This window comes from Alnus glutinosa, chromosome 9, assembly GCF_958979055.1.
Source record: "Alnus glutinosa chromosome 9, dhAlnGlut1.1, whole genome shotgun sequence".
In the NCBI taxonomy this organism is placed as follows: domain Eukaryota; kingdom Viridiplantae; phylum Streptophyta; class Magnoliopsida; order Fagales; family Betulaceae; genus Alnus; species Alnus glutinosa.
The window spans coordinates 27,427,737-27,442,012 of NC_084894.1; the positions used below are offsets into that span (position 1 = coordinate 27,427,737).

The 14,276-nt window shown below is 35.0% G+C and overlaps 1 protein-coding gene across 2 annotated transcripts; it reads right to left on the reverse strand.

Moving 5' to 3' along the window:
- Positions 1-4,356: 4,356 nt before the first annotated feature.
- Positions 4,357-7,893, reverse strand: LOC133878034 (uncharacterized). 2 transcript variants are annotated; one of them, XR_009901834.1, is made up of 6 exons: positions 7,320-7,893; positions 7,070-7,146; positions 6,904-6,940; positions 6,648-6,759; positions 5,657-6,368; positions 4,357-4,592 (listed from the first exon to the last, which is right to left on the reverse strand). XR_009901834.1 is itself a non-coding variant. In XM_062316516.1 (5 exons), exons 1-5 carry the CDS (start codon positions 7,564-7,566, stop codon positions 5,753-5,755), a joined length of 1,089 nt encoding a protein of 362 aa, XP_062172500.1. In that variant the 5' UTR covers positions 7,567-7,893; the 3' UTR covers positions 5,634-5,752. The 2 variants fall into 2 exon arrangements, 1 of the variants encoding a protein (XP_062172500.1); XM_062316516.1 differs by lacking the exon at positions 4,357-4,592 and having other exon boundaries at positions 5,634-6,368.
- Between the last annotated feature and the right edge of the window lie 6,383 nt (positions 7,894-14,276).

Below are 14,276 nucleotides of genomic sequence, written 5' to 3' on the forward strand. Positions count from 1 at the left end.
ACGGAATTTGCAAAAATACCCATGCCTGAATCTTTGAATTTTTCTTTTTAAAAAAAAAAAATAAATGCAGATATATTTTGAGAATTTTGATAGGATTTAATGGAAAATTCTAACTATGCCTATATAATTATTACGTATATCTTACAAATGGATATATATATATATATATATATATATATATATATATATATATATATATATATATATATATATATATATATATATATATATATATATATATATATATATATATATATATATATAATCTGTTAATTTTATTAAAATACATGTAAAAATTGTTTATTTTAAAAATAAATATCTGTTTAATAGATTAAATGAGAGCAATTTTTTTTTTTCATAGTTAAAAGTCCATATTTAACAGACATGTTTTTTTTTCTATAGTTTCATGTTGGTAACTCGTGTAGGAGCAAATAAAAAGCAAGTATGAGTCAGCTTTGTTCGAGCCATTATCGACGTGTGGCGGCGGGTCCCTGCCCTGCTCGGTACAGTTGACAGAGTCAGGGTTTGAGAAATGATTGTTGTACAATTTTCGTATAACTTTTACAACTCTAACAACTTTTTTTTAAAGATCAATCATTGGATCTGTTTTTCTACATATGTGTTATAAATATCCAATTGTTGATCTTAAAAAATGTTGTTAGAGTTTGTTAGTACATTTTTCGATATGGTGACGTGTCAACTCCTAATTGGTCTTCTGGGGACTAATGTAGGGTTCCACTCCTCCAATATTGATCAACCAAGCAAGGACCTACAAAACAGCAAAGGTGCGTCAAGGGTTGGCCGGCGGAGCCTCCTCCGACAGTTAAATCAGTGAGAGTTCTTATCAAGATGAATAAGAATGCAATCAACCCCCTTTTACCCGCTCTTTTTTTATCTATTTATACTTTCCTTTGAATTAGCTGACATATGAAGGATCCCTCATTTCCCGGAATTGCTGACCACCTCGATATGAGATGCATAGTGGTTCGGCGTAGTGCGAACAATGACTAGGCTTGGCACCAAGACTGCCCTTTGGCCAGATCTAACCCTATTGAGTACTTGGGTTACTAAATGCGGGAGATTCTAATAAATGCTAGAGATTCTATACATAAAATCTCCACATCTGCCGGGGCAGACGATACTCCTGGTCCGACCGCCAGTCTTCGACTATCGAGAATGCGTGCCCAGTAAGATGATTGATAAACCTTCTCATATATAGAGTCCTGTGTCCAGATTATTATCCATCCGACCATTCCGCTATAACCAACGTGGATCTACTCGGGTTCAACACAGTCGTAGCCCATTTGTGCTTGGAGAATGATAATTCGATCCCCAACAAATTTGTACAAAAGTTGTAATTATAAACGTATCATATTTCCCAGGATTTAGGGTACCTCTCATACGGTTTAGCTTTCACTGCTCTTCGATTGGCTTTAGTATCGAAATAGAGCCTGGCCTAGACACCCATTGGCCATTTTAGGCTTTCAGCTATGTTCAAGCTTAGAGTTTGCTCATTTTTCTAGGCTCCTTGTTTCTCCTTTTAAAGGTTTTCTCTTGAAATGAGAGCTGTGTTGGACTTTAATTTTGCATGTTTATGAATATATAGATGGCCGAGGTTCCCACTCTCAACACACATAAGTTAAATTGTAGCTACATGCATGAATGTAGTAATGAAGTCTCGTGGAGAGAGTAGATCTAAGACCATAGTCTCATTACTCATGGCTTAAGGAATTTATACAATTTTGTTTGCATTTTCTATGGCTTAACCTCTTACTAAACTAATAGCCCTCCCGCTCCCCCCCCCCCCCCCCCTCCCAAAAAAAAAAAAGGATAATTGTACCGTTGGTCCATGTGGTATGCCATAATTATTTTTCACTCCCTATGGTTTAAAAAGTGCATGAGAGGTCCTTGTGGTTTGCAATAATTACAAATCGATCTCTGACGTCAAATTCTGTTAAAATTTTTAACAGATTCCGTCAAATACCACGTCACCGCCACGTGTCGCCATCTTATTGGCGACACATGACGCTGACATGCACATCTTAATAAAATAATACAAATTTATTAAAAAATAAATAAATAAACTTATTTTTTTAAAAAAAAAAAAAAAAAAAAATGGGGCAAGGGGGTGGCAGCCACCCCCAACCAATGGGAGTGGCCGAGGCCACTGGGGGTGGCGTGCGGCCACCCCCTTGCCCCATTTTTTTTTTTTTTTTTTTTTTTTTTGTTTTTTTTTTTAAAAATAAGTTTATTTATTTATTTTTTAATAAATTTATATTATTTTATTAAGATGTGCATGTCAGCGCCACGTGTCGCCAATAAGATGGCGACACGTAGCGCTGACGTGGTATTTGACGGAATCTGTTAAAAATTTTAACAGAATTTGACGTCAGGGATCGATTTGTAATTATTGCATACCACAAGGACCTCCCATGCACTTTTTAAACCATAGGGAGTGAAAATAATTATGGCATACCACATGGATCAACGGTGCAATTATCCAAAAAAAAAAAAAAAAAAACTCTCAGAGTAAATTGTTGACTGCAAAAGCGTGCTTCTAAGGAATTTGGATCCCTTATAATTGACTGTTTTCGCATTGCACGCAATTCCAATAACTATTGCATATAAGGTAGGTGTGGAGCCCATCTATTTTAGATAGCTCGGTGTTTAGAGTTGATAAGGATAGAAAATCCTTTGTGATAAATGGCTTAATTTGTTTTTCTTAAATTAAGGAATTTATTTATCCTAATTTAAGATATTTGGTTACATTTGAAATTCTTCGCAATGTGAAGTTTTCTAAATAGTCTTACACAATCAAATAAATTATTATAATATATAGCCTTTGAGGCTTTAACATGTGGATGTAAGAGTTTATGGTCAAAACATGTAATTTTTGTCTCTCTTTTTCTACTTTCATCTCTTTACTTTGTTATGAAATCTCATACATGTAAGTAACATCGATCGAGTGCCTGATCTTCCTCATCTCCGACAACTAAAATCAAAAGTCTCATAGATTCGTTCCCATATTTCATTAAAAAAAAAAATCCAAATCTTTTTATCCTGACCCCAATTTTCCTTTTTTTCAATTACTCTTCCATGAAGAGTGATTGAGAGTCGGAGTGTAACACCTAGGTCCTGTATTGGGAAAAGATAAATAGCTTACATAAAGTGAGTGGTTTATAAGAGATAATCATGAGCGCTAAGTCCCACATTTCAGGAAAAGCTTCAAATTGACTAGTCTTTTTGGGGTGATAGCTCAGATGTGGCTAGCGTTTTTCCTTAGGTCATGTGCTACTGGAGTACCGCATGACGTGGCCCTAACGAAAACGCCAGGGGTTTAAGGGGGAGAGTTTGTAACACTCTAATCTCATATTGGGAAGAGATGAATAGCTCACATAGAGTAAGTAATTTATAAAGATATGCATGGGGGCTAAGTCTCACATTACCTAGTTACTAGGTGAAACTGAAATTTATAAGGGATTCTATGAAATCTGAAATTGACTAGTCCTTTTGGGATAATGGCGCATATGTGGCTAACGATTTTTCCTGAGTCTTTACAAATGGTATCAAAGCCACTTAGTAACGCCAGGTCATGTGGTACTGAAGCACCACATGACGTGGTCCTGACGAGGACATCAGGGGTTTAAAAGGGAAGTTTGTAACACCCAGGTCCTATATTGGAAAGAGATAAATAACTCACATAGAGTAAGTGGTTTATAAGAGATAATCATGAGTATTAAGTCCTATATTGTCTAGTTACTATGTGAGACTGGGTTTTACAAGAGATTCTTAGAAAAACTTCAAATTAACTAATCATTTTGAGGTGATAGCATAGATGTGGTTATCGTTTTTTCTTAGGTCATTACACGGAATCATTGTCGGATCGAACACACAATTTACAGCCAGAGCATCATTAATTTTCATCAAGTTCTAGCCATAGTAGCCAATACTGGTTAGAGTTGTCGATGTCCAAGTTCCGGCCATAGCAGTCAATTTTTCAATTCATGCCATCGTAGCCATTTTTCAGTCATTCAATTGATGTTCAAGATCAACGCTAGCTAACGAATTGCTCATCTTGAGGGGGTCATGATAATGATAGAAATCCTTTGTGATAAATGGCTTAATTTGCTTACTATAAATTAAAGGATTATTTTATCCCAATTTAAGCGATTTGTTTACATTTGAAATTATTAACAATCAAATAAATCAAGAAAATATTTAGCATATAAGGCTTTCAATTGTGGATATAAGTTTATTGTCGAATCACGTAGTTTTCATGTCTCTCACACTATACTTTCATTTTTTTTTTTTCACTTTGTTATGAAATTTATTTCTAGAAGGGCCGAATTGCCCAAGATAGGTGGGTCTCACATCCTCTCTTTATGGGATTGCCCAAATTTACATGCAATTCAAACAATTAATTGCAGAGAATCCCAATCCGCTTTTAACACCGAATAACATCATGGGCTCTCTTCATGTATAACAATCTATTACTTACCAAGGCCAGGCTAGGTAGTTACTGATCGATCAGCACATTACTTCAGGCCCAAACCTTGCCATAACACCACCTTGATGATACACTTTATTCCGACCTAAAAAGAAGTGGAAAATAACAAAAAAAAAAATTAAAAATTAAAACCTTTGTTTGACCCTGGCTGGAAGTTCATATGAAATCCAGAAGAGGTAAGCCCAACCCAACATGCTTTTTATTAATTCATACAGAGACACCGTTTTGTCATTTGTTTATACGCTAATGTTGCTATAATCTCGATCTGTAAATGTTTTGACAGGAGGTACTATCAGGTGTGGATCACACCTGGAGTTCAAAGGAAAGCATTTGAAACAGGTTTGTGAGGAACACAACAAAGGCATATACTTGGTAAGAATGGGACCGGAGAATGTGATGAAGAGATGAAAAAGGGTGAAATGAGAGTAGTAATGGTCAAAGAAAGTTTTTAAAGTAGTGTTAAATCACCACTTATTTCAAAAAAAAAAAAAAAATTAAAATAAAGAGTAAACTATAAAGTGAAATAAAGAGTAAACTATGGAGTTAAAGTTCAAATTCATGACATCTAATGATATCAGGAATATGCTTAGGGCCCGAAGCCTTGGGCCCATTTAATAAAAGGGCCACCCCACAAAAAGGCGATCTACTCTATAAAGAGGCTCATAAGTCATAATGTCTAAGAGTGCACTGTGTGACTAACAATCTGTCAATTTCTACTAAAGATCACATCAAAATGTGTCTGACATAAGGAAGATTGAATTAAGTCACAAAAAGAGGTATGGCCTTTACCACGTACCTAGCTAACACTCCCTTTATTCAACCATAAAAGGGTCCCCTGTCAGCTGCAGACCGGCACCATTCCGATGGTTTTCTTTTTGTCTTGTAGACACGTTTGTTTGATCCAATTGTCAAAAAATATGCCTTTGCAACCTCTACCCCGATTCTATGTTAAATCATTTTATCTCAAAAGCTTAATAATTTAAATTAATTATATTTTAACAACCATTAATCGTAATGAGGGGGGGGGGGGACTTTACATTCATAAGCAACATAGAAAGAACTGAAATGTTGAGCTGAAATTGATAGCTAACATGTTGCATTTGAAAAATGAAATGGATAACATATATGATAAGAAACATTCAACGATACCTGATCATATTTCAGCTGTAACAATAACAATCTACGTATCCTCTTGTACAAGTACCAACAGGATCTCACTAGAATTCTCTAATTCATAGAGTCAGATCAAGGGTACTCGCCAATTTCGGATTTTTTTCCATTATTATCATCTGTCAACCTGCTAAGCTTTGATGGCATGTTGAGATCTATAGAATAGTTTCCCTTCTTTGAAGAAGAAGAACAAGAAAGCGATAAAGTACTGCTATCCACTTCTCCCTCAATCCATGATATTCTCTTATCTTCCTCTTGTCTTGATCTTATGCTCAATGACAGACTCAAATCAATTTCATCGTGCAAAACTTTCCTTTTCCCCACGTTTTGCTCTTCTCCACCGGTTCTCTCCCTTCCTCTTCCATGCAATAATTCAGTATTGAAAGAGGGTTCTATAGGCCTGGACTTTGTCTGGGTTTTGATAGAATTGTGATTGAACAACCATTGAAATTCTTCCTGGAACTCTTTTAGTTTTCTCTTGCTACTACTTTGTTTAGAGAAGGCAATGTTAATGTTATTCATGTTGAAAGCCCCAATATTCCTTTTGTTCAAATCGATACCTTCAGAAACCCTTTGATCAGCTACTGACCCATAAAGGGTATCTCCTGTTCTAATATTGGTGTTATGATCAGTCACATAAGGCTTGCAGGATATCCAGCTCCCTTGACCATTCCAAGAAAAGTCGCCATATCTTGAGAGAGAAAGAGAGAAACTCATATAGAAAATTGGTAAATGCACTTAAGCAAGTAATTAAAGATGGTACAAGAAATTTGATCATTGGCGATCAAACTTTTACAAAGACCCAAAAGTCGTTGCTAATAATTAAGTGCTTATAAGCGACGACTGTTGCTAGCTAATCGTCACTAATTTTAGAAAAGATTTCATATCAATGACGACAAAAAGTCGTCACTAAAAAGATCAAAATTCTTGTAGTGAGGTAAAATCGTAGGTATTAATTAACACTACTTACCTGAATTTGGGGCTAACCCTTGGATCAATACTTTGAAGCATGGAGTACCGTTTCCAAAGGTTTTGGCAATGGTGATCTGTACTTCCCATAAGATCTCCTCTACTGGTTATAACTGTCAATTCATGAAAGATAACAGCTGAGTTTCAAATAATAAAAGCATGAGTGAGCAGGAAATAAACCCTAATTTGTAAATTCTAGCTACTTGGTGTATATATATATATATATATATATATATATTTATATATATACGGTATACCTCGACCCTGATCATCAATCTTCTTGGTTCGATACATCTGCTTGAAACAAAAATGAGACTCCCAATGAATAAAGTGAATCTCAAACACTGCACATATATACCCAATTTTCTTTTTTCTTTTTTAGAAAATATATGAATTAATACTCATACCCATTAACTGTTTTACCTGTAAATGGCTTTTGACATGAGCAATGCTAAGGCCCTTGATGTTCATTAGTTGCAAAACCAATTTAGGAGTTGCTCCTACACCAGAAGAAAACAACATAAAAACCATATATACTTGAAGATCTTACATGTATGAGGTACTGCAAGTAATAATATCTTTATGTGTAGAAATTCCCAAAAGCTGAAATGAATTTGCAACAGTACTGTTATCTGGAAAAAAAAAAAAAAGTGAAAAAAATTGAAGATCTTACTCTCTTGACCCCCTAGTCTCTCTACCGCCTGTACAAAACAAAGATGAAGATCAGGAGTCCATCTTAGTCTGGGCACCTTGGATCGTACATATGGCCGCACCCCAGTACTAGAGCTGGCCTTCTTCTCACTCTCCTCAACTATGCTGTTGCTCGAGCTTGCACTGTTTTTGCTCTTATAACTTTCATCATCTCCTTCCTCGTCTGAAGATTTCATCTTCAAGCCATCGTTTTCCCCACTTTCCATCATGGTTAATTAATTCTTTCTATATATGGAAAATCCTTTAAGTTGGAAAGTGAGTGATCAGTACTTCAATTCGAAGTGATTGCCTCTCATAAAGAAAGTGTCTATCAACATGGTTCCTCCGCTGCTGATCTTGATCTTCCTTTTTTCAGAGCAAATTTTCTTCACCCGGCAAGTAATTCCATAAAAAAGAATATGAAAGAAAAAAAAAATGTACAGATAGTTTTCTGCACAAAGACTTTAGATCTTCGACCTATTCATGATTCATGTAGGATAAATGTCATGTCATGTATAAATGATGTGGCAAAACATGTAAAGTAAGAATTTGGACCAGTTGTTATCTGGGGTAAGTGAAAGATTGGATAAAAGATATTCGAGAAGTGGAAATTAACATGCATGGAATTATAAACCCTAGAGGAGCAGGACCCACACCCTAGCAGGCGCGTAGGTATCACATTCCTTCCATTAAAATTTGAACTAATCTATATCTAGACACACATTATTAAACTTGAGATTTACCTACCTTGACTATCTCTAGCTTGAATCAACTCTTGAATCTAGCACGCCAAACATGTAATTAGTAATTAAACTCTTAAAAGAGAAATGTTAAATACTACATTTTTATCTTAAAATGTTAATGTTGCAGTTTCACCCAACCCTATTTTTTTTATTTTTTTTTTCATTTTAACATTGATTGATGTAATGGTTGACTTGGATTGTCAATATTGTAGAATAATTGTATTGTGAGATAAAAATGTGATATATAACCTTACTCAATTCTTAAATTTTAGGTTATCACTAGATATTGTTCATGCTAGGAAACGAAACAGAAAAAATAAACACATTGAAATATCAGCTTTACGTAGGGTTACGTCCGTAGAGTTGTTGCAATTTTTCATTACGATAAAAATGATAACACATAAGGGGTTACAACATAAAGAATATCTATGTCGCCCTAGCCTCTTGTTGATCACTTAAAGGTCAAATATCGAAACTACCTTTTTCAATAAAATTTGGTTGGTGGAACTCTGAGCAGGCTTCGCCGGTAGACCTCTCGCAGGTTTCACATAGGGATTAGGCTATGCAAAACCCTCAAGTATGAATGAATTCATATAAAGTATGGTAAGTCATTCTTCTCATTTCTCATAAAATAACTGCATAAAATTAGTAAGATGAGAATATACAAGTTTATAACTGGTGACATCATTTACTAGAGTCCCCCTCGGGCCTTACAAGACCACCATGCACTTATGTCACTACGATGAGCAGTTCATACTGGGGATGTCAACCATTTATGTGGCGTAGTCCATACCGCCAATATATTCACCAACCAGATGGTGCCGCGTGCCCCAGGTCACTACCCCAATCTAAAGGCACCACGTGGGGTGTGCTAAATCTCTTTCCTTACAAATAAGAGTCTAATGTATCATATAAATAATATAAACATTTAGAATCTCTACATATATCCAGCTCTCTATTTTTCTTATAATTCTTCATTGACTTAAGCATCGAAGTGTCTTCCACTAGCTTAGCAGGTCTCCTTGGATGACCGGCGTGCGGTCAATTGTACGAACAAGAACAATTTTCAGAAAAATAGTTATTACCACTAAAGCATGGAGTAGCTGTATATATATAATAGGCCACGCATTATGAAGGCGAGTGGAAGAAACCTTCACGTGTGAATTATACAAATGTAAATGGAAAGAGGCAGGGCATTGTTGAGAGAACTGTGCTGAGATGATTCCTGTTGTCGGTGATCGATCACGGATTTGTCTTTGCTTGTTACCATGCATGACCGCACCTGATAACAACAAAACTGGTTTTTTCACTTCTCGAAGATTCCCTAATCCCTTGTGAAGTTTTTATATGCTGCTTTCTGACATATTTTGGATTCAGTGCCTGTTTTCTAATCTAACGGCCATCACTACCACGATATCGTAGCTAGACTGAGGATGATGATTCTGAGATTGGAGGTTAGCTAGTCGATCTGCTATAGAAGATAACAAGCTTTGACTTGATTCTTCTTATAAAGCCTTTATGTGGCCTCAAGTCCCCTTCTTTTACTTTATTGTTCTATTTTCTTTGGTAGAAATAATAGATCGAGCTACAGTCCAACTGGGAGTAGATCAAGAAAAACAGAAGCTTTTTTCTTTTTCAATTAATTAAAGAAGAAGCACCATTCAATTGTAATAAGCATTTTGAATAGAACCAAAATGGATCAATTCAAAATTCATGCAATAAATATTCTTGTGCTAAAATATTGATTAAAATTATTAAATTAATTATTTTTTCCTATGAGTTTAAACTCCTAGCTAACATATATAACTAATGATTTAATGTGATATTAAAATTCACTTCTCAATTTTTTTCCTGTCAACTTAAATTTTTGGAACAACTGGCGATTTGACACTGTGATTATCACGGAGAAGGATTCCATAAAGGAAGGATCCTTTTTAGTTGCTAATCACAATTTACATGAAGCTATATATCACCTCTCCTAGCCTTATGCTGTAATTTAGTGCAAAAGAGCCAGTTAGGAGATCTAGTAATGGTTTTTGGGTATTTGGTGACCTTGCTCCACCTCAGACTCACGCTTCTCTGAAGCACCTGCTAACACATGCATGAGAAAATATTTTGTATTATTGTTTTTGGAATAAAGTTTTCCTTTATTAAACTAAGTTAGAGAAAATTTCTTTGATCCAGTCTATTAAACTGACAAGCCGGTATCCAAAATACATGTAATTTTCACGTGCATTTTTACTTCTTTTTTTTAGTTTAGCACGCAGACTTGACTTCATGATAAAAACCCCCGTACTGAAGATTAACCCTTGTAATTATATGGAACTAGCTTAATTATGAGCGAATTATGGCTGGATCTTTGTTTTGATTACTTTATATTATTAAAAATTTTAATGTGATAATTAATGTTTAACCGGCCTTAGCAAATTGTCTTGATCTGATAATGAAATTTTAGTAAAATGTTTAACTGTCTTAATCTGTTTTTAACACTTTAATATTTAACAAGTTTATTAGTGACACACTTAATTAATTAAGACCGAAATCCTAGCTACCACTCTTAAGTCTTGGATCCGGCTACTATGCGGTACTAAAAAGTACCGCATATTTGCGGTAGTAGTCGGAACGGCTAGGATTCATAGCCAACATGTTTTTAGTTTTTTTTCGTATTTGACTTTTTTTTTTTTTCTTTTAACTCCGTGACCTCCATTAAAGTCAAACAGAAACCTTTTGCCCCCACTTAGCCAACGTCCACAACTGGCACTGGTCCAAGACAGACTACATCGAGTTGTCCAGAAATCTTCTGTCCAAGCTCCTCTCGGATCTCACCGTCCTTGACGGCGAGGGGAACCTCTACATCAAGACCAAGAATGTAGACAAGGTCGAGGGCGAGGCCTATGTCAACGTGCGCAAGGGGAAGATCATCCCCCGCTACTACCGCAGATATTTGGTACTTTTTAGTACCGCATAGTAGCCGGACTCTTAAGTCTTAACCCTTGTACTAAATATGCTTCAATAAGTTATATATTACCAACTACAAGGAAAACTCTTAATTAATTAACTGTCACTAATAAACTTGTTCAACTATATTTTTGGACCGCTAAACCGGCGATGAGTCATATGTAAAACAAGAAAAATGATCATCTGAAAACATCGATCTATCCTAAAAGACTGAAGAACCAGTGTCCCCTTCTAAAGTGATGAGGAGCTCCTTAGAAATGGTCCTTATATATATGATGAGTTTTTGATGATCGTCACGTGGCAGGCTACAACTGTCCAATATTTTTCGATCATATATGCAATGGGGTTATTGGGTGGGCCTTAAACAAATTTATTGAATATTTAGAAAGACATTTTATTCCAAATCAATTTTGATGTTTTCCATATGTTTCAATTCAAACGTCAACTTCTTTTCTTTTTCTTTTTTAATATAAATTTCATTATCTCCTCCAAATTAGCAAACAATGGTAAGAGAACAATGCATGATGAACTACTTAAATGACCCATGACAAGAACAAGAGACGGAATCAAGGGGACCGGGGACCAACCCCGTCTCTCTTTCCGTTCTAAAATTTATGCATAATTTGAGACGAAATTAGAGTCTCTTACGACATGGACTGAGAGTCCTCTTGATTTCGTCTACGACAAGAACTAAAACAACGTGAAAATAATCCTTCTCTCGGCAAAAGATTCCTTATTAAAAATTAGGCATCCTTTAGCAAAAGATTACATTGTCCTTATTAGTGGGTAATGTAGATTTACAAATTTTTAAACTGCTCATTCATCATACCATCATGTTCATTAGAGAACAATTATATATGCTAGAGTAGTAACAATATTAATAACAATGATATAATTAATGATAAGAAATGAAACTAATGTCTTATTATATGACCTTCATTTTGGCAAGGATTTGAGATAATTAGGCCTTCATAGCTATCAAAAGTTGTCTAGTGCTGCATGTGGGGAATATTTAAACCAAAACTTGTTTGTTTTCTATGCTCATTGAGACTCGAAAAGCTTAGACCATTGCCAATTTGCCAGTGAAAGGTCAACTGCTCAAAACCCCTACCATTAATTTATCCCGCTCCAGTCCACTGGAAAATAGTTATTTTATTGCCCATGGGAATACTAGCCCTATTAATGCGGATCCAACAATAATTTGAGAATGAGTATGTTTGTCCTTTTTCCCAACCCTCACCACCGCCACCACTATCAGCTAGTTCCTCTATCCCTGTGCTCATCGTGGTTTGTGTTACATCAAACCCGATACATATGCATGTCATGGATGGGTCAGACCATATAGCATGATACCTATCTTAGCAATTTTGTTGTTGAAATTGCGAGCAATTGGAACAGTAAATATAATAATGTTTTATGTAGGAATGAAAATATGAATGTAAATGCGATTATTAGCAATATCTATATCCGCATAATGTGCTTATTACTTTTAAGTATCCGCATCATGCGATTACTCTATGTATCTATGCTGTTATTGTAGTTATTAAATGAGGTTATTATCAGCTATCTGCATACGATGTAATTGACGTTTTAGATTACTATCTAAATCTATATAGAAGATTAAATAATGTAGTTATTACTAACAATAGAGGATCATTATCTTATAGAGTAATCGGAATTTAGATTACCCAAAGAAAAGAAAAAACATAAATGTAGTAAAGTATGACTTTGAGATGATAGTGAAAAAAAATAAAAATGTGAACACATAATCTAAAGGTCCTAAACTTACTAAATTCAAAACGACCTCATTTTAGTTAATTTAATTAAATATTTAATATATATTATATATAAAGGGAATGCGGATGCGGTTATTAACTGCATCTGCAAAACCTAATTCGCTATCCGCAAATATGAACAATGGGTTTTGATAACTGAATTCGCATGTGTGAATAGCGATTAGGTGCGAATATCAGCCGATATGAGTGGTTATTATCCGCCTGCATTTTCACCCCTAGTTTTGTGAAGCCTATTTGTCTCAAAAAGTCTAGCTCGAGCAACCACCTGCCTACCTTTTGGGACGTATAAGTCCCATAGGAATTCTCTCACATTTTTTACTCGAATTTCTAAATTGCTAGAGATCTGGATCATCATAGCATACTACACTCGATATTTATTTGTATAATGTATATTCTTTAAGGAAAAACTTCATTGACCACCCCATAAACTTTAAAAAGTGTCGATTTAGTGTATCAGTATTTCAATTTTCTTTAATTTCACCTTTCTGATAGGATTTTCTGTTACATCTTGTTAAAAATCCCCCAAAATACCCTATATATATATATAATTTCAAAGATTTTAAGTATGGGTATTTTTGCAAATTTCGTTAAATCCTGACCAATGCCCAAATCCTTGCAATTTTTTTTCTTTTTTTTTTTTCCTGAAAAAAATGAGGGGTATTTTAAGAATTTTGGCACCCCTCCATTAGGATTTAACGAAAAATTCTAACAAAAATGTGAAATAAAAAAAAAATATAAAAAAAATAAAAAAAAGACTGATGGCATGTTTGGGTGAGAGAGATTTTTAAAATATCAAATTTTACTCATATTTTATTCAACTTTTTTCTAATTTTGTCTCGGGCTTCCTAAACCATCCAAACATAATTTCAAAAACAAATTTTTTCGATATTCACAATTTTTCAAAAAATCACACATCCAAACGAGCCATGGAAGATTGATATACTAAGTTGACACTTTTTAAAATTTATTAATGTGATTAAAAAAGTAATGAAAAATTAAGAGTAGTAAGTAAAATTCTTTCTTTTTTTTTCATTACAGTCAAATCAGAGAGCTAATGAGAGAGAACTTCTATGGAATTTACGCGTCTTTGGACAAGTGAGCTTCACATCTCAAGCTCTTTAAACACCTGCTTTAACATGTAAATCCCATTAGGACCATCTCTCGTTAGCTAGCCAAATTGACTGTAATTTTGTAAACCAAATTCCTCCCCATCCCCATCCTCTGTTGGGCTTGGCCTAAAAGTTTGATCCAATTAGGAAGAGCCTAAGGTTAAAATGCTGGTAGTGACTGTGAGTCATTATGCATTCATCAAAGGCTGAGACTTGTTTTGGACTGGACCATTGGGAACATATGTTCTATTGAAGAATCAGCCACACGAAGAAAGCTGTACAAGGCAATGCAGGACTCTAGGATGATCCTTTTCTTTTCCTCTCTTTGCTACGA

Coding starts and splice junctions, on each gene's coding strand:
- LOC133878034 (XM_062316516.1), bottom strand. CDS start 7,566: ATGATGGAAAGTGGGGAAAACGATGGCTTGAAGATGAAATCTTCAGAC. Junction 6,760..6,903: donor GATTGATGATCAGGGTCGAG/GTATACCGTATA, acceptor ATGAATTGACAG/TTATAACCAGTAGAGGAGAT. Junction 6,369..6,647: donor AGGGTTAGCCCCAAATTCAG/GTAAGTAGTGTT, acceptor TTCTCTCTCAAG/ATATGGCGACTTTTCTTGGA.